Source organism: Dermacentor silvarum, chromosome 5 (genome assembly GCF_013339745.2).
Source record: "Dermacentor silvarum isolate Dsil-2018 chromosome 5, BIME_Dsil_1.4, whole genome shotgun sequence".
Lineage (NCBI taxonomy): Eukaryota > Metazoa > Arthropoda > Arachnida > Ixodida > Ixodidae > Dermacentor > Dermacentor silvarum.
The window spans coordinates 131,023,038-131,043,891 of record NC_051158.1 but is presented as its reverse complement, the minus strand read 5'-3'; the positions used below and the strand labels follow the sequence as shown (position 1 = coordinate 131,043,891).

General features: G+C 50.0%; 1 protein-coding gene across 1 annotated transcript in view; it reads left to right on the top strand.

Annotated features, from left to right (window-relative positions):
* LOC119452587 (uncharacterized) overlaps window positions 1–20,854 on the top strand; it is a 149,983-nt gene that overhangs the window by 17,876 nt on the left and 111,253 nt on the right. The window contains exon 2 of the mRNA XM_049668468.1: window positions 12,031–12,112. Within this exon, the coding sequence (XP_049524425.1) occupies window positions 12,049–12,112 (64 nt within the window). The 5' untranslated portion in view covers window positions 12,031–12,048. The remainder of the gene's footprint in view (window positions 1–12,030; window positions 12,113–20,854) is intronic.

Below are 20,854 nucleotides of genomic sequence, written 5' to 3'. Positions count from 1 at the left end.
ACATCGCTCGCCCTCTCACTGACCTTCTGAAGAAAGATGCCTATTTCTCTTGGGGACCACTGCAGGAGCAAGCCTTCTCTACCCTGATCGAGCGGCTTACAACCTCCCCGATTCTGTCACACTTTGACCCTTTTGTGCCTACTGAAGTACGAACTGACGCGAGTGGTTATGGCATCGGCGCTGTCCTCGCTCAACGTCAATAGGGCCACGACCGTGTCATCGCTTACGCCAGCCGCCTTCTTTCCACGCCCGAGCGAAATTGCTCCATCACTGAGAGGGAATGCCTCGCGCTCGTACGGGCGGTCGCGAAATTTCGGCCGTACCTTTTCGGTCGGAGCTTCTGCGTCGTAGCCGATCATCACGCCCTCTGCTGGCTCTCCTCTTTGAAGGACCCAACTGGACGACTTGCTCGTTGGGCATTGCGTCTACAAGAATATACATTTTCTGTTATGTATAAGTCAGGGCGCCTGCATAAAGACGCTGACTGCCTGTCCCGCATCCCGTGGATCAACCGGACGATACTGATGCAGACTCGGACATCAGTATTCTGTCCCTCTCCGGCTTTCGCCATATTGGCGACTAGCAACGCCAAGATCCTGTTCTTCGAACACTTATGGAACGCCTAAGTTCCTCGCCTTATGACCCGTCTCTGCGGATGTTGACCTTGCACGATGGAACTTTATACCGTCGTAGTGTTCGTCCTGATGGCCCGGAGCTCCTTCTAGTCGTTCCAAAGCACCTTCGACTGGCCGTGCTCCAGCAACTTCACGACGCTCCTACTGCTGGACATGTGGGCATCACTCGTACTTACGACCGCCTGCGGCGCCGCTTCTTCTGGCCCGGCATTTATCGCTCTGTACGCCGTTATGTCACTTCTTGCGACCTGTGTCAGCGCCGCAAGACGCCTGCTATGCCTCCTGCTGGTTTGCTTCAACCAATTGCTATCCCTACAGAGCCCTTCTTCCGTGTGGGCCTCGACCTCCTTGGCCCTTTTCCTATTTCTATGAAAGGAAACAAATGGATTGCTGTAGCAACAGATTATGCCACGAGATATGCCATTACACGAGCGATGTCAACCAGCTGCGCTACAGATGTCGCCGACTTCCTACTATACGACGTCATCCTGCACCACGGCGCCCCTCGCCAGTTACTCACGGATCGCGGCCGCTACTTTCTCTCGAAGGTCATCGATGATCTGTACCGTTCCTGTTCTACAGAACACCAGCTCGCTACCGCATACCACCCTCAAACGAACGGCCTCACTGAACGACTCAACCGCACACTAACTGAAATGCTGGCCCTGTACGTTTCCGACGATCACCGCGACTGGGACGTCGCTTTACCGTACATCACTTTCGCATACAACTCGTCCCGTCACGATACTGCCGGATTCTCCCCATTTTACCTTTTGTATGGCCGCGACCCCATCTTGCCCTTCGACACGTTGCTACCTTCCGCAGTACAATCATCCAGCAGTGGTTACGCTCGCGATGCTATTGCCTTAGCCGCCCAGGCTCGAGAGGTCGCCCGTCATCGCCTCACAGTCTCGCAAGCTTCTCAAAAACGACGCTACGACCTGCGGCACCGAGACCACCATTTTTTACCTGGTTCCCTTGTCCTTCTCTGGACGCCTTCACGTCGCGTAGGCTTGTCGGAAAAACTACTTTCCCGTTACTCTGGTCCATACCAGATCTTACGACAACTGTCCGACGTGACATACGAGATCGCCCCAGTCGGTCAGCATTCAGTGCCTCCCAACGTCACCAGCGATGTTCACGTCGCCAGGCTCAAGCCCTATGTCCCCCCATTAAGCGACGCTCCATAACCTGCACCGGACGGAGCTAACCCCACCGAGAGGGTGATGTTACGGTGAAGGTAAAGAAGAAGGTGACGCGAACGAGAGGAAGACGAGGACTCTGGCCGTTGCCTGAACGCCATATTTCTTCGCTTGTAAATATACATTCTTCTACACTCGTGGGCCTGCTTTCTTCCTGCTACAATATGTATTCAGTCAAGATAAGACTCGTGTAGGCAAAGCAAGCACAACTGCTTCAGGGCTAAGGGTGACAGGTCTGATTTATTAGCAATCCCAGGAATTGAGAGGCACACGTGAATTTGCCGGAGACACCTAAGTGCCTGTGTGGGCGTTTTGCAGGCTTCAAGCCAGAAGGTATCGACTCGTGTTGTCTCGTCGCAATACTACAGTATGTAGCTTGTGGTCGTCGCGCTGGCAAACCAGCTAAATGGTATGATGGTAGTCGTGAAAGGTGTCGAATGTGCGCTCTTAGTGTCTCTGCGACGATATGGGTGGTGAACAGGTGCTCCTGTGCAATCCTTTGGATTAGGAGCTATCTCCTTGTCAGACAGCTCCTAATCCATCTCAAAACGCGCCTCCAAGTTCTGCAGCCTCAAGAGTTTGGAGAATGACTTCGTGGGTTACGTTGTCGTAGGCACCTTTTACGTCTAAGAAGAGTGCCACAGAGAGACGCTTCATAGCTTTTTGTTGCTGCACGAGGGACACAAGATCAATGACGTTGTCTACGACCGTCCACGTGCAAAACAAGTCATTGCATCAGGGTAGATGTTATAGTATTCAAGGTACCACTCCACACGTGTCAGCAACATCCTCTCCATGACCTTACCGATACAACTCGCGAGTACAATCGGTCGGTACGATGTAAGGTCCAGCGGAGACTTTCCAGGCTTCAGTAGAGTCACCAGTGGGCTGCACTTCCATTTGTAGGGGACTATGCCGTCATGCCAAGATTTATTGAAGATATCCAGCAAACATTATTGCGTTGTTGAACCCAAGTGCCTTAAGGTAGCGTGGGTCACCCCATCGGGACCGGTGATGACGACCACCTGTGCATAGCCAAAGCCGCTTGCATTCGTTCCATAGCAAAAGGCACTTACATACTTTGATCTCTCGCGACAGGGGCGTCATGTAGCGAGAGGTCCATTAGTAGAACGATGTCACCAGTAACCTTTGCAGAAAAATCACCAGCGACTTCAAGCTCTGGTCGACTTTGATGTAGAGTGAGTGCTGTGAAGGGACGACGTTATTGGGGAAGTGATCGAAGACCCTGAAGAGTTCTCCACACGGGGGATAACGGCTTGCGAGGATCCAGGGAATCGCAGAATCTCTTCCATCGTCGGTCTTGAAGTTTCTTCATCTCACGCGGAATTTTCTTCTGAATGCGTCGGGCTTCCCTCAAGTCATAAATGCGCTTAGTACGCCTATATCGCATCTCGGCCCGCCGGCGGATCGCACGAAACCTCTCCAGTTCTTGGTCGAAATCTGTGCGTCTTTCGATGGTGTATACGTCCGCGTAGAAGCCTGCTGCGCTTGTATCATAATGTCTTCAAGGGGCTCGGGATGTTCATGTCTGCACTTGTCCTCAATCGAAAATTGGTACGCTTGCCAGTCAATCTGTCTTAACAGCATAGGCGAAAAAGAACTGTCAAAGCCTCTGACATGAATGTAGGTAGGCATATGGTCGCTGCCACGAGTTTCAATGTCTGTGAAATATTGAACTTTAGTAGCTAAACTATGAGACGCTAATATAAATTCCAAATAGCTACTGTCACTCCCCGGAGATAAGTCGGGCTGCCATCGTTCATTCAAAACTCTCAGTCCGTGCTCGGCAGCGAGATCGACTAGACTCGTGCCTCGTTGATTAGTCCTGAAGCTTCCCCAAAGTGGATGATGGGCCATAAAGTGACCCATGATTATCCAAGAATCTGGAGTTTTCGTGAGTATGTCGTTAAGACTCTGTCGATCAAGTCTTCGTGATGCTGATAGGTAGGCGCCTATTAGTGTGAATGAAACCTGCTTTTTGACACGGAGACATACGTAATGATTGCCGTCGGGAGGCTGCATTTTTGTTGAACATATGTGAGCTCCTTGGGAATATACACAATTTGACTTCGTTCAACGCATGAATAAGAAACAAATGATTCGTAACCCGGCAGTCGAATTGTTTTTTTAAAAATGAGGTTCACAAATGGTGATATTCGGGAACTTGTTCTCAAAAACATAGTGCCGAAATTCTGACATCCGTGACTGCAGACCTGTGGCATTCCATTGAAGTATAGAAGCGCACTTGACTTGTTCCCGGAAAGGTCGCAGTCCCTGTGGATGGCAAGCCATCTTGTTACTGTAGACCCGCAAGTACTGGTTCAAGGGAGTCCAGGACGTGCAGTGCGCATTTAGCGGATGGCGTTTGCATGGTATTCAGAAGGGAGCAGATAACACTTACCAGAGACCTCAGAACAGCAACGACCTGGACATCTTGGGCAGCTTGATTATCTGCTGCCGAATTAGCGCTCGGCGGGAGTCGATGCTGTCGATCCTGTGAGAAGTGTACCTGGGGTAGAGCAGGCCAAGCAGCTTCAGATTTTTGCTGAGCTTCGGTATTCTTCTGACCATGTAGGTGTAGGGTGCTTGGCGGTGGAGTGAAGGAGCGCTCTGGGGGCAAAACAGTCCTTTTTTTCTTTCTTGGAAGTGCGCCGTTGACAGGAACGTCGTCTTTTAACAGTCGTTATCGCTTCCTTTCGTGACGAGCCATCCTTCACTATTTGCCTCAAGATTCTCTTCTCCTTCTTGATTAGTGGACAGTTGTTTGATGAGACATCATGATCTCCATTGCAGTTTCTGCATTTCAGGGTAGTCGCTTTGCAAGACTCTGCTGTGTGGGGTTCGGCGCAACGCGGGCAAGTTGGCTTGTTGTTGGATACCCCATTCACGTGGCCCATTCTCAAGCCCTTGTGGCATTGAAGAGGTCTCGGAATATATGCCCGAACGACATGACGAAAGTGACCAGCCTTCACATATGAAGGAAGGCAGTCGCCTTTTAAGATCACCTTCACGGCAAGGGAGTTGCCTACTCGGCTAACTTGCAGTTTGTCCGTATTGTCACCAACTGGTTTGACCCGGACAGGAAGGTCAGCATTCGGTATAAAGACGTCGATATTGTTACGCGAAGGACGAGTCAGTAAGACTACCAACTATTGACAGGTTCTATTTACAACAGCGGTTGCAGCGCTGACCGGTTAGATTCCCAGCGCGAGCCGAGCTCGTTCTTCCTCTTCTTTTCTCAAGTGATGGCGCCCGCGCGCATCGTTCAAACCAAACACCACACGCGTGTAGCATAATCCCCCGGCGGCAGAAGCGACGTCCCGGAGCGTCTAAATGTCATCACTGGCAGGGTGATATGGCTTCAGTCGTGTAACATGCACGATATCACTGGACAGGGAAGCAGATGGGGCGTCAGGGGCGATCTCGAAGGTGACGGGAGTCACGGCACGAAGCACTCAGTAGGGGCCTGTGTAACGAGACAGCAGTTTTTCTGACAGGCCGACCTGACGCGATGGAGACCATAGAAGCACCAAAGAACCAGGCGGGAAGTGCACGTCTCGGTGTCGCTGGTCGTACAAACGCCTTTGACTTACTTGAAAGTGCAGAAGGCGGTCACGGGCAATTTCGCTTGCGTGGGCAGCGCGGGCGACGGCATCAAGTGCATATTCACTGGTGGGTGCTGCGTTAACAGGGAGGGTTGTGTCGAGGGGCAGTGCTGGTTCTCGGCCGAGCAGAAGGAAAAATGGAAAATAACCGGCTGTGTCTCTGCACGATGAATTATACGAAAAGGTGACAAACGGTAGAGAGAGGTCCCAGTCAGTGTGGTCGGAAGAGAGATACTTCGCGAGCATGTCTGTGACAGTGCGATTAAGACGCTCCGTGAGGCCATTTGTTTGCGGATGGTATGACGTGGATAGCTTGTGCCTCGTGGCACAGGACTGCAGGATGTCCGCGATAACTTTTGACAGAAATGTCCGGCCACGGTCTGTGAGAAGTTGTCGCGGAGCTCCATGTAATAAAATCACGTCGCGTAGAAGAAAATCGGCAACATCTGTGGCGCAGCTTGTAGGGAGCTCTCAGGTGATGGCGTAGCGCGTTGCGTAATCTGTGGCCACAGCGATCCACATGTTCCCAGAGGTCGAAAGAGGAAAAGGACCAAGTAAATCTAAACCAACCCGAAAGAATGGTCCCGCAGGAATGTCAATTGGTTGAAGGTACCCAGCAGGGAGCGTCGACGGTGTCTTGCGTCGCTGGCATTTCTCACACGCAGCTACGTATCTTCGAACGGAGCGAGCAAGCCCTGGCCAAAAGAAGCGTCGGCGGATCCGGTCGTAGGTACGTGACACACCGAGGTGACTGGCAGTGGGGAGGTCGTGAAGCTCGTGGAGAACACCGGAGCGAAGGTGTTTAGGGATCACAAGGAGTAATGCTGGGCCGTCGGGGTGAACGTTGTGGCGGTAGAGTACGCCGTCTTGAAGTGTGAATAAGTGAAGGGAGCTGTCGGCAAGTGACATATATGACGCCCGTTGTCATGCCTCTGTCCTGCGGGATGTAAGCACGGACTCTGATGTCGCCAAGCTCCGTGACAGTTTGCAAGGTATGCAAAGCGGCCGGTTGGTCGACGCCTATGGCCGGGACATTCTTACGGGGATTAAGTCGAATGTCGATTATCTCATTCGGCACGAGAGCTTCAATACGTACCGAGATGACTTGCCTATTCATGCTCCTCGGGTAGGCAGAAGAATCAACGGGAACACACAATATAGTGGCGCGGCGGACCTGTAAGAGGCCTTCACGGTTGACGTACTTCCCGGCGAAGACCCACCCAGGATCCTCCTGTTCGCCTGCGCTTCGCCATAGGAACGAAGGCGTCCTCGCTGTCATCGCTACTCGCCGTATGCAGTTCAGTGCTGTCACTGGCGGTGTCATTATGTCGGCTGTTCCGCTTCCTTGAGGCCGACGTCGAAGGCGATGTAGAAGGTAAAGTTTTAGAATAGAGGAACGGAACAAGACGCTAACGCTAATGCAAAAACTCTTGGGCGCCATATCGAGGCGGATACAGCAAACATGAGCAAACACTCTCGTTGAGCCCACTCCACCGTTAATTGAGAACGTATATCGAAAACAACGCACATTTGTCACCTATGCGCCACTGTCGAAGCATCAGCACACATATCTAAAGCAAACACGTGAATTAGTGGGGAACAAATGAGCCGAATAGTGCGGGCCGACGACTCGATAGAACCGAAGTGGACGGCTCTCACTTCAGCAGGCGCCGCCATATTGCCCTACGTACAGGATCCCTTGCGTGCGTTAGCGTTGAACGCCATATTGTCACGAGCCTCGCGAAGTAGCCCTGAAGGTTTAATAAACGTAGAGCAGCTGGCTCTTGGAAGACGCGACCGTCGGGGCTGGCTTGAGCAGAGAAGGAGCGCGCGGTCTTCTTCTCTTGGGCTCGACCCACTCTTGCCCTCGACCCACTACCTACAGGTGGCAATATCCCCCCTTCCGAACAAAAGCATCGCCTCGATGCTAAAAAAATAGGCGTAGAAGACAAAGAAGAGGAAGGCAGGCAATGAGAAAGTACACAAAAAAATGTAGCCGTCACGCCGGCACAGTCAATGAACGAAGAAGCAAGCTCCCAAAGATAAATGAAAAGTAGAAACAAAGAAGGGAATGAGAGAAAAAAAATGAAAACAAAGAAAAATTACGGACGCGCAATGTACGGCTTCATGCGCACAACATGAACTATGTCTGAGGTCGGTTGTCTTTGTGTCCTACTCCGTGTCTGCGATGTTGTGTCCGGAACAACTTCGTAGTTTACGTCACTGACGCGGCGGAGCACTTTATACGGACCGAAATACCGGCTCAGAAGCTTTTCACAGAGGCCACGACGGCGAACGGGGGTCCACACCCAAACTTGGTCCCCGGGGTTGTAGGACACGTCCCTGTGGCGGATGTTGTAGCGTCGTGCGTCTGCCTGCTGCTGCTGGCCGATATGCAGCCGCGCGAGCTGCCGAGCTTCCTCAGCAAGCTCTGCAAATTCCTCGGCGTCAGTTGTCAATAGGTCAGCGTCTTGACACGGCAGCATAGCGTCCAGCATCGTCTGGACTTCGCGACCGTAGAGAAGGCGAAAGGGCGTGAAGCGCGTCGTCTCTTGCACGGCGATGTTATACGCGAAGGTCACGTAAGGCAAGATCCGATCCCATGTCTTGTGTTGAACGTCGATGTACATTGCGAGCATGTCTGTGACAGTCTTATTCAGTCGCGCGGCAGAGAAAGTGATACGACGCTCTTGCAGATCGATAATCGCGCCGTACTCCTGCAGGAAGTCAACCCCAAGAATAACGTCGCGGAAGCATTCGCGTAAGACAAGGCAGCTCGCAACGAATGTAGATCCTTGAATCTCAACTCTAGTCGTGAAGGCGCCCAGCGGAGTAACGACGTGGCCGCCAGCCGTCAGAATCTGCGAGTTATGCCAGGGCGTGATCACTTTCTTCAGCTGCGTTGCTATTTTCCTGCTTAGTATCGTGTAGTCTGCGCCGGTGTCCACTAAAGCACTCACGGCATAACCGTCAATACTCACTGGTATATCGAGCGAAAGCCGGTCGTCTCGTTCAGCTGCAGGTGATGGCGGATCTGTATGTTTCCGTAACTGCGTCCGTCGGAGGTCTTCAGCGCTTCGACCGTCAGCGACCTCGCCCCCAAAGATCGCCTCAGTTAGTTTTCCCGGCGGGGACTGGTCGACCGCTCGGAAGAATAGCGCTGGGGCGGAGGTGCAAACCGTCTGGGAGACGGCGATCGCGACTGCCGCCTGGCAGGCGGTGGCAAGCGCTGCTGAGAGAGGTAGTCCTCAATGTCCCGAGGTCGCTGGCCGTATCGGGGTGGCGGCGAGTATGCGGAAAAGCCGCGAATCCCAAGGCGCCGGTATGGGCACTGGCGGAACAGGTGGTCAGCTTCACCGCAGTGGAAGCACAGAGGCCGATATCGGGTGTGTGCCAAACATCCGACTTCCGAGGGGGCGGGCGTCTGTCGTCGACGTAGTGAACCGCTTGCTCCGAATGGTGGGCAAATGGAGCGGCATGAACAACCGGCGGCGGTGTATACCCAGCGTCGTAGTACGATATCGGCTGCGCCGACTGAATTGACACCGTAGGAGGAGCACGAACGAACAGCGGCGGAGAGGGAGCAGGGCGCTTCAGGGCTTCCGCGTAGGTCGCACGCGGATATTCAGGAGGTACTGCCGCAGCGTTAGCAGGAGGCAAGGTGTCACGGAGCGCCTGGTGCACTTCGTCCTTGATAATGCTCGCTATGGAGCTTACCGTAGGGTGCGGTGTTACGGCGGCCTTTTGCAACTCTTCACGCACGACAGAGCGGATGAGTTCTCGCAGACAGTCACCATTGCTTCCTATAGCCGTGAAAATGTCAGCAGCAGACATGCTGTTCGCTTGCCGCTCATACATGTTCGAGCGATGCAGAAGCATCTTTTCCATAGTCACGGCCTCGGACAAGAACTCCGCGACCGTCTTCGAAGGGCTCCGTACGAGGCCAGCGAAGAGTTGCTCCTTGACCCCGCGCATCAGATGACGTAACTTCTTCTCCTCCGTCATTCTTGGATCCGCCCGTCGGAAGAGGCGCGTCATGTCTTCGACGTAAGTGGTCACAGTTTCGTTTGGCAACTGGACGCGGGCCTGAATCGCACGTTCCGCTCGTTCGTGGTGATCAGCACTGGTGTATGTCTCCAAAAGCTGGCGACAAAACTCGCGCCACGACGTCAGTTGCCCCTCGCGGTTCTGAAACCACGTACGCGTGCCATCCTCCAGGTAGAAGTAGATGTGTCGGAGTTTTTCCGTGTCGTTCCATTCGCTCACGGAGGCCACGCGCTCGTATTCGACCATCCAGTCTTCGACGTCTTCGAACACTGTGCCATGAAACGTCTTCGGGATCCGTGGGCTCTCAAGCGTGTAACGGTTCGACATCGTGCTTCCCGTACCGGTTGGGGCGGTTTGAAGAGAAGCGCTGGTCATTCCGGTTGATGTGGTGGGAACTGTAGCGTTGACGACTTATGGAGACCCCTGATCCCAGTCCCCTGATCCTGCGGCTGGCCCGATGCACGGGAGTGTCGACAGGCACTGGATTCGTAGCGCGGATCCTTGGAGGGGTCTGCAACATCCGTGAAGACGCTTACCCAGCACCTCCACCAGTTTGTCACGAGCCTCGAGAAGTAGCCCTGAAGGTTTAATAAACGTAGAGCAGCTGGCTCTTGGAAGACGCGACCGTCGGGGCTGGCTCGAGCAGAGAAGGAGCGCGCGGTCTTCTTTCTTCTCTTGGGCTCGACCCACTCTTGCCCTCGACCCACTCTTGCCCTCGACCCACTACCTACAGGTGGCAATATTTCGGAAATAGCATACGTGCGTAAGAGTATTGGCTACGTTCACGTTCTGCGCATGCGCAGTTTGCAGCACGCAACGCTAACGCTAAATCCTTGCGTTAGCTGTTTTCCGCTATACCAAAACTCCCTATTGTGCCGTCGCCTATGATTGTTATCTACGGGGCGGTTGTGTTTTCCTCTCCCTTCGTGAAGGCGAGACTTTTTAAAATTCAGAGCTCTACCACTATGTGAAGATGGAAAACCAGCGAAGCTGTACTTGTTGGTAACTATATTAATTTATTTTGGTGTAATTGCTATATCGATTGAATTAAGACACATACACTTAACTCCGTTGTTATTATCGCCTTGAAATTTCTCTGTCTTTGTCAATTGGTTGTCGATGCTTTAGCGCCCACTCTCGCTTCTATTCGCGAAGGCGATTCTCACGGACACGCTGTTGTTCTTCATTGGTCACAAAGCGGCTATCCGACTTTAGGGATCCTTCGCACGACACGCATTCGGCTATAGCGGCTTCCCGTAATTTTCGCGCCCATTCACGCTGTTGCTCACGCCGGCGCTCTTTTCATGCACGTTCTGCTTCATTACGGACTACTCGCGTCCTGGCCATAGCAATTCCAAAGTACAACTGCTGATAACATCGCTAGAGCGATGTTGACATCATAATAAAAATAGGCACAGACATTGGTGGGTACACTATGACGTTTTATTCCGCCATCCACTACGGAACCATGGAGCACCACCGGCGCACAGCAGGCTACTGTGGATTCAATTTTTTTCTAGGCGACTTCTTTTTACATACCCGGTTGATGCACGAACTTTTGCTCAGAACCTAGCCATATACAGTTTCGCTGTAAAAGGATAGCGGAGCCATGCCGAAGGCTTTCTGTGTATGTTCCGGTGCCCTGCTCAGCCAAAACGTAACATTGACATATTTACTGGTAGTCCGCCTTTCATCATCTTCTATTCATACAAAAAGCAGACCACGCACTTCTAGCACCAAGGACATTGAGTAACGTATTCACTAGATATCATTGAGAGCGCCATGTCGCAGAAAATCCGGTGTCAGCCTCGGAGTCGGCGGCGTTGTCCGTTCGTCAGTCAGTTTATATCATCCCGAACCAAGCATCCTCTACCAGGCAGGCCCTCCGCTTGGCATATAGGCGTTACTGAGCTAATTGAATTTGTCGAAGTAAAATGTGTCAGAAAATTCGTAAATTACGACTTACACACAACCTACACACATAATAGCGTCAGATTGTAATTTGAACATATTATAAAATATAATTCCTTTACGCGGCAACTCAAACACAAACCCCTTTTCCTGCTGCCGTTTGAGGTCTGTCTCAATAGGAGCGGCCCGCCCCGCTCGGTTCCTTGCAACACCATCCAGATGACGCTTGCCTCCGTGCATCCGCAGCAGCGGCTGCGCCCGCGGTGGGGGAAAGGCAAAAATGAACCAGAAAGCTCGCTTTTGTGCATATCGGATGCCGCCATCGTTTCCAGGAAAACATTACGTTTAGATAAGCTGCAGTTGCCGGCAAGCGTTAGAAGCAGTCAGAGATCTTTGAATGCTCTCGTGTTTCACTCTTAAAGGCGAAGCTTAAGCGTTCCCCAAGCGTTTTCTTTTTGTACGTGGCTAGTGTCGCATATTGAACACGTATTCAGAGGTTTGGAAACAATTCAACCATAAATGTGCTTCATATTAAAGAGCTTTCTAGAAAATGCAGCTACAAGAGCATTTGTAATATTGCGGCCTGTTATCTTTGCTTTCGCTTTTCAGACTGACGAACCTGAAACAATGATCTCCCTATTGCAATTTGTGCTACTCTGTGCGACGTGGTATCACATTTGTTATACTCAACGTAAGTAACACTTCTTGACACAAAGTCTGGGCGTTTATGTGCCAAATGACGATATGATTATGAGGCACTCCGTAGTTGGAGGCTCCGGATTAATTTCGACCTCCTGGGAATATTCAACGTGCACTCATCGCACCGTACACAGCCATTAATGCATTTCGCCCCCATCGAGATGCGGCAGCCGTGGCCGTGATTTCAAGCCGCAACCTCGTGCTTAGGCAGCGTTACGCCAAAGCCACAAGGCAACCACGGAGGTTATTTCTTGACTTAGTAGTCGAAATAGCTTCCCTGAAACAATTACGTTGATCTCTAAATTGCTTTTGCCTGCTATACGTTCAGAGCACGATCATAGCATGTAAAATGATCATGTTGCTTAGAAGCTAACAAAAGGTAAATTAGAGTAATTTGCATGAAAATGTATGCTCACCATTATTCCAACTACGTACTGATGAATGTAAGAAGTTACGCTCCGCAGCTCCACATAAGTGTCTTTAGGGTTATTAAGTGCAATTTTTCTCTATTAAACAGGCAGACACATTGACAAGCTCCGTGTGGGCTCGTGAACGCGAGACAAAAAAAATATATTAGGGAATACCGACAACTCGTACTGCCGCATTATGCAATACTCCGTAGGGTGGAAAGCGATGTAACATAGTACAGCAGCGCGCTACTAAAAATGACCGGTTCAGAACAGGTAGCGTAAGGTGCGTCAGCTTTGTGTCGGTCAAAACGTCGGTTTTGCCACACAAGCTTGCTTTATCGTTGCCTTATTATTAGGTATCAAAGACAATTGATGTGTTCAAGTGGTGCCGACTTTCGTACACATTGGAGACTGTCCGCAGTACATCATGAAAATGATCGCGAACATTGGTGGCCCTTGTTACAAGATATTCCAGAAAATTACCTTGATATCTTTATAACATGGCCACTCTTCCATTGCCTAACATATAAAGTCCCCTGTTGCTACAGTTTAAAGCGGTTCCATTTCTTGCCAACTGGCCGCACTTTGAATAGGCCGAAGTTCTAGTCACAGAAAAAGAAAGGCAACGAAAGAGAGGCAATGGAGGCGTATCAGGATCAGAGTGACGGCCGGAATGGCTTACGCAAGCACTGAAAGCAGTAACTGGAGATGAAGAGGAATTAAACATTCTACCACCTTTCCTCTGTTTGTTGGTGTTGGGAAAAATGGTGTCGACGAGGACAGTTGGGATAAGTACATACGGCGAGGGCCAGGCATATCTTGGTCACAGTATTTATACTGTCTTCGGGTGGCGTTGCATCACTTGGCGTTGCTTGCCGTCAACATAGAGGGAGGACGTTTAGACTTCGGCATTTCCGCTTGATGCACGCTCGGCTTTGCTGCTCAGCTCATTAGTTTTGTCGAAAAGGCTATTTCTGGACGTTGAGCATCATCGCGGTCGTTAACCTTGCGTAACCACTTAGGTTCCACCGGAAGTTCAAATAAAAATACATTTTGTAACCACATTCTAAAAATTAAGGTGCCGCAATTGTTCCTGAGATTCAACGGCTACAAAAAATCCTCAATAATTTACACTCAGTATTATGAATTAGCGATAGACAGGAAACGCGCCGGGTCTACCTTAACGCAATACAGTCATGACTACTTTCGGCTTTAGTGTACTTCGTATGCAGCACTTTTACACAGCTATTGCGTTTAGACCTAAATGCGATAAGCTGAAATGTTAGCGATCTGACAACGAGCCTCGAGTCGACGACGCGCGGCTTAAGCTTTTTCGCCATTGTCCGCCAATATGACGAGCGACACTGCGCGAGACAACCGTTGACGCAACCTTCTACATTATTCGTTCTTTTATAAGCACACTAGAATAGCTACAAAGCTTAAAAGGCAACGGACGCTTCAGTTATTTTGCTCTGTAACCAGATATAATAAAGTAAATTAGATTTATTACACTACTCATTTTGACGGTGGCAATATGTTATGTCGCTGTATTGATTCAATGATAAACACAATTTTGTCGACAGTCATCGTGGGATAGGTTCCGACGAATTTTATAGGCAATGGAAACAGCCATCAAGTTTATTACATACGTCAGCTCGAGTGATATGATCGAGATACGACAAAAGACATTGAGCAAATAAGGACGAAGCACTAAATATGACACTTATTTTCTTCATGGTACATACAAATCTTCAACATGTGAACTTCATAAGCTGCATTCTATGTAAACTGCATCAATTTATTCATTTAATATAAACTAATCGACACAAGTGCCGACAGAAGATAGCGAGTGAAATGCATCCTAATTCTTACTGCAAGGCAACGGGCAGTGCCACTAGGTTATGTCGTGCAAGCACATTCTAAATAACCTGGCAAGCAGTATGTTGGCCACAAAACAATAAGGAGGACGGCGAAGTGATTAAATTGTGGAACAGATCCTTCCCGTCTCTGCTTTTGTAGATTTTTCACTGCTGTTGTGGTGTCTGCCGCCCGACATCTCGCGGTTAAGGATGTGCAACCTCCCGAGTGCCCGTGCGGGGCCGGTTCATCAGCGGGAATTGCTTCGAGGAAGCGAGGAAATTCATTTAGTGATAGCGAGAACACTGAACTTTGCACCGCATCAACTTACGAGTCATTGCAAGGCAGATTTCAATCTGTCTTGCACCGCAAAGACAAGGGAAAGATCGTCAACGCATATTCGGTGTCAAGTACGTTCACTGTAAAAATTGCGCCTCAACGATGGCCTCATACCGTCCTGTTTGTGCCATAGAACTCGACTGACAGTCTGCGTGTCCTCAACAGGCAAGCATTGTCCTTGTGTCTTGAGAATACTGTGCTAAACGAGATAAAGGATGTGAGGCTAAACACACAAAGAACATCTCGGCAATGAACGCCGCTGGGCAACATAAAGGTTCGATCCATTGTCCCAGCAGATGGTACCACCATTGCAGGAGTACTTTATGACATGTACATTGAAATGGCCTATGCAGACCTTCCAGGGCTGCATAGGGCATAGGGCTGCAAAATCAGCAAGTGAGAACAATGCCTTTGTGCACGCCGGCCGTCTGGATAAGACACGTTGCGTGAGATTAGCATTCAAGGCTGACGGTCTACTCTCCTACGTGAAGGTTGGCCAGTTCCACCACCAGTTTCGACCGTTTGTTCCAAAACTGCTGCAATGTTAGAAGTATCAAAGGATTGCCTCTATGAAGGGCGTTTGCACAAATTATGACATGTGTCCCCGATGCGCCGAGCCCCACTCAAAACAAAACTGTAATGTGACTATTTCGAAATGACCTAAAGTGTTCAAAGTGCCCCTTCCACATACTGACCGAAGGTTACCAAGTAATTTTCAGCGCTTAAACAAATGGTTAGAGACAATTCAGCCTACAATGAGGCCGCTAAAACAGTGCGACGTAGACTACGTTGCTGTCGGCGGTCGTCACAAAGTGCCTTACGTCTTCAAGTAACAACGTCACCCGCTTTTCATAGCGCAGCAATTGCTGACGCTCGACGGCAGAAAACTACTAAACATCTGTACAAATGAATGGCTTCCGCTTCCATGTACACGACCTATACAGGAGCAGCAGCAGGTGCCGCATTCACTACAGCAAGCAGCTTCATCGGATGAAGTGCGGCATAGAGATCACCAAGTGGTACTTCTATTGCGATCCTTGATGAATGTCATTCGTGTGTTCTTGCACAAATCCAAAAGTAGACTGTAAGTACTTGGCACACTAATTACGGTGCTGGCAGCGCTTGAGTAAACCATTTCTCACCAGCAACTAACATTTCGGGAGGAGATCCTAAAATCAGCAATTTCTAGTGGAATGTCCGGGGACTCCGATCACGCATTGCCGATTTGCGACGGTTCGTGTATGCCAATAGGTTTCTCATCAACATCATACTCTGTGAGCCGAAATTCTCTAACTCAGTATATAAGTCTGTGAATCATTTATGTCGTCAACTATTGGTTAAAACAAGAAGGTTATGGCGCTTATTCGCCGTGACCTCACTTACATTCTTCAGCCTAAAGACTTAGAGATTGACTCCAACCAAATAAGGAAATTTACTAGCCCGACGTTTCGGAACCAATTCGGCTCCTTCTTCAGGGGGTATTCTTCGGAGGTGGCGGTGTGTCGCTTTTAAAAGGTCCGTCGTAACAAAGGAGAGGAAGGGAGAGAGAGCCTAAGGTGCGGAGACACTTGTCCTGGCACCTGTTCTAGACAGACCAAAGGGGTGGTGGGGTGGGGTGGAGGGGGGGGGGGGGGGGGCTTCGGCGTCGCTGGTCGGCTAGGATGACCGGTGCCGGGCGCCCTTTAGTCGCGGGAATTCGTTGACGAGGGACGGGGGAGGGGGGGGGGGGGAGGACGAGTTGTTTTGGTGTTGCTGACCTAGAGCGGGGGGGTCCTTTCTTCCCTTCGTCGCGTCTGCCAGGCCATGAACATACAAGGAAGGAAGAATGCCCTTCACGCGGTTTATATTACCCGCCGTGTTCTGAATGTGCCAAGACTCGAGTAGCAGCCTTTTTCGCCAGTTTGTCTCTGTTTGAAGGATTTGGGTTTCTTGGAAAGAAATCTTGTGGTCGGCGTCTTCGGAATGTTCGGCGACGGCGCTGCGTATTCGGTTGAATGTTCTGACGTCGTTTTCATGTTGTCTGATTCTTTCTTTTAGATTTTTGGTTTCCCCGATGTACGACGCCGGACAGTCGGCACAGCTGATTTTATAGACGACGCCTTGAGCTTTTTCTTTTGGTGGACGGTCTTTTGGTTTAGGAATGAGGATATTCAAAGTGTTCATCGGTTTATGCGCGACTTTGAGGCCTTCTTTTTTCAGTATTCGGCTGAGAGCTTCACTGGCACCTTTGACGTATGGGATGGACACTCGTTTCTGTGGTCGAGGGGGAGTCAACGGTTGTAGGTCTCGTAGTTTGTTTTTTCTTTTTTGTTGTCGGGTTGTTTTTCGAATGAATTCCGTTGTATAGCCGTTCCTTTTGAGTTCGTTGAGAACCGTTCTCCTTTCTTTCTTTTGATCTGATTCCAATGTGCAATGAGTTTCGACTCTTCTCAATAAAGAATTTACGACCGATGCCTTGTGGTTTGCCGGATGGTTGGATGAGAAGTGTAGGTAGCGGCCTGTGTGGGTTGGTTTTCGGTAGACTGAGAATTTTAGATTGCCGTTGGTTCGTGTAACTTGTACATCTAGGAATGGTAGCGATCCGTTTTGTTCGCGCTCCGACGTGAACTGTATATCCGGGTCTATGGAATTTAAATGGCTCTGCAGGTTTTCGACTTGTGACTCCTTCACGATACAGAAGCAATCATCCATGTACCTGAGGAAAACTTTTGGCTTCGGGGAAAAGGTACTCAGAGCTCTGTCTTCGATATTTTCCATAGTTAGGTTAGCCATGGTGACGGAAATTGAGGCCCCCATGGGAGTTCCTTTTACCTGCTTGTAGTAGCTGCCTCGGAAGGTGAAGTAGGTATTTGATAGGCATAGCTCGAGAAGGCGGCAGATCTCGTCTACACTCAAGGGGGTTCTCTCGTCGAGTGTGTCGTCGCGTTCCAGGGCATCCCTTGTTGCGGATATAGCTAACTGAATGGGTACTCTGGTGAACAACGAGATCACATCAAAAGAGACCAGGCATTCATCATCTTCGAGGCGTACATTTGATATCAGCTTGATGAAGTTTTCGGGGTTGCGCACGTGGGATGCTGTCCTTCCAGTGAGTGGTGATATAATCTGGTGCAAGTATGTGGATAGTGATCGAAGTGGGGAGCACGAAAAGTCTACGATTGGCGGTAAGGGGATTCCGGGTTTATGGAGTTTAGGCAAGCCGTAAAAGGCTGGTGCGGACCCGTTCCTGCAACCGCCGAAGAGAACAACCGCCGAAGATAACACCGCCGAAGAGAAAGAAACTTGTCGTCTGACGAAATAAGAGCGCTGCGATTACTGAGGGAAGATGGGGACATTGTAATTCTACCAGCGGACAAGGGCAACTCAACCGTCGTGTTAAACACGCAGGACTACGAGGAAAAGGCGTCCACCCTCCTTAACAGCGAGGACTACGAAAAATTAAAAAAGGACCCCACCACAAGGACCCAATCAGTACTGAATAAGACGCTCGTCGAAATTTTCCGAAACCACCCAAGCTCTCGAAATCTTTATCTAAAATTAATGTGCAGGAACGGGTCCGCACCAGCCTTTTACGGCTTGCCTAAACTCCATAAACCCGGAATCCCCTTACGGCCAATCGTAGACTTTTCGTGCTGCCCACTTCGATCACTATCCACATACTTGCACCAGATTATATCACCACTCACTGGAAGGACAGCATCCCACGTGCGCAACCCCGAAAACTTCATCAAGCTGATATCAAATGTACGCCTCGAAGATGATGAATGCCTGGTCTCTTTTGATGTGATCTCGTTGTTCACCAGAGTACCCATTCAGTTAGCTATATCCACAACAAGGGATGCCCTGGAACGCGACGACACACTCGACGAGAGAACCCCATTGAGTGTAGACGAGATCTGCCGCCTTCTCGAGCTATGCCTATCAAATACCTACTTCACCTTCCGAGGCAGCTACTACAAGCAGGTAAAAGGAACTCCCATGGGGGCCTCAATTTACAAGTTACACGAACCAACGGCAATCTAAAATTCTCAGTCTAACGAAAACCAACCCACACAGGCCGCTACCTACACTTCTCATCCAACCATCCGGCAAACCACAAGGCATCGGTCGTAAATTCTTTATTGAGAAGAGTCGAAACTCATTGCACATTGGAATCAGATCAAAAGAAAGAAAGGAGAACGGTTCTCAACGAACTCAAAAGGAACGGCTATACAACGGAATTCATTCGAAAAACAACCCGACAACAAAAAAGAAAAAACAAACTACGAGACCTACAACCGTTGACTCCCCCTCGACCACAGAAACGAGTGTCCATCCCATACGTCAAAGGTGCCAGTGAAGCTCTCAGCCGAATACTGAAAAAAGAAGGCCTCAAAGTCGCGCATAAACCGATGAACACTTTGAATATCCTCATTCCTAAACCAAAAGACCGTCCACCAAAAGAAAAAGCTCAAGGCGTCGTCTATAAAATCAGCTGTGCCGACTGTCCGGCGTCGTACATCGGGGAAACCAAAAATCTAAAAGAAAGAATCAGACAACATGAAAACGACGTCAGAACATTCAACCGAATACGCAGCGCCGTCGCCGAACATTCCGAAGACGCCGACCACAACATTTCTTTCCAAGAAACCCAAATCCTTCAAACAGAGACAAACTGGCGAAAAAGGCTGCTACTCGAGTCTTGGCACATTCAGAACACGGCGGGTAATATAAACCGCGTGAAGGGCATTCTTCCTTCCTTGTATGTTCATGGCCTGGCAGACGCGACGAAGGGAAGAAAGGACCCCCCGCTCTAGGTCAGCAACACCAAAACAACTCGTCCTCCCCCCCCCCCCTCCCCCGTCCCTCGTCAACGAATTCCCGCGACTAAAGGGCGCCCGGCACCGGTCATCCTAGCCGACCAGCGACGCCGAAGCCCCCCCCCCCCCCCCCTCCACCCCACCCCACCACCCGTTTGGTCTGTCTAGAACAGGTGCCAGGACAAGTGTCTCCGCACCTTAGGCTCTCTCTCCCTTCCTCTCCTTTGTTACGACGGACCTTTTAAAAGCGACACACCGCCACCTCCGAAGAATACCCCCTGAAGAAGGAGCCGAATTGGTTCCGAAACGTCGGGCTAGTAAATTTCCTTATTTGGTTGGAGTCAATCTCTAAGTCTTTATCAATTTTCCCAACCAGACAGGTAATTCTGTCGAAATGTTTAGCTTCAATTCTTCAGCCTGTGCCATGTCATGACGATAACCATTAGGTATGCTTAACAGCAAAGAAGAAAAGACTCACCGTCACTGTTGTTGTCACGTACCTATCACCTTCAAGTTGATTTGATTACAAAAGATCACGAGACATCCTGTCAACATATCCTGATCCAGGGATTAACAAAGCTGTGCCTTTCGGCAGAACTTTGTTATTATTCGCCTCCGACAGCGAACAGTGGGTTTTACAGCGACGGCATTCCTAAATGTTATGCGGCTCCACATACAGCAGCTGTCTAGACTTGCTTTTTGTCTCACGAAGTCTCGTCATGGATACTGGTTGGTTTACGGACATAAACCACACGGGAGTTGACAGATTCCCACGTATGTCAAGGTTAAAGACAGGGCCCAATTCCAGTTAGTCATGTAAGCCCTATGTCAAGGTAATATATCGCATAATTTGGAAGGCACAATCAAGAGCACATTGCAAGACAATATGCGTACTCTCATGTTCTCTTCGAAATTCCTGGAATTCGATATATATTTATAGCGGCTCAAAACCTGGCGACGTGCCGAACGTAGATGCCGACGCGCGAAGTCAGTGGACGCTCGACAGACTGCAGGACGCATACAAAAGAATATGCAGTGCCGGTTAGATGAGCTGGATTCACAGCGTTGTACTGCTTTCTGTGAATTGATTGACCGTCGTAAGCACTTATCACACTTATAAGAGGACGGGACGAGGGCTCTGGGCACCACCGTATAGCATTTTCCATTCAACGTGCTCGACCTTTCCAACAGCGACCAAATAATGAATTCGCAGAAGACTTCTGTGCAAGTAAAGAAGTCTGCTGCAGCAGAAGACTTCTGCGACCGGGCAACTCATCGCTCCCAACAACTTATGAGATTCCTCCAGCTTCCCGCCACCACGTCCCCCGC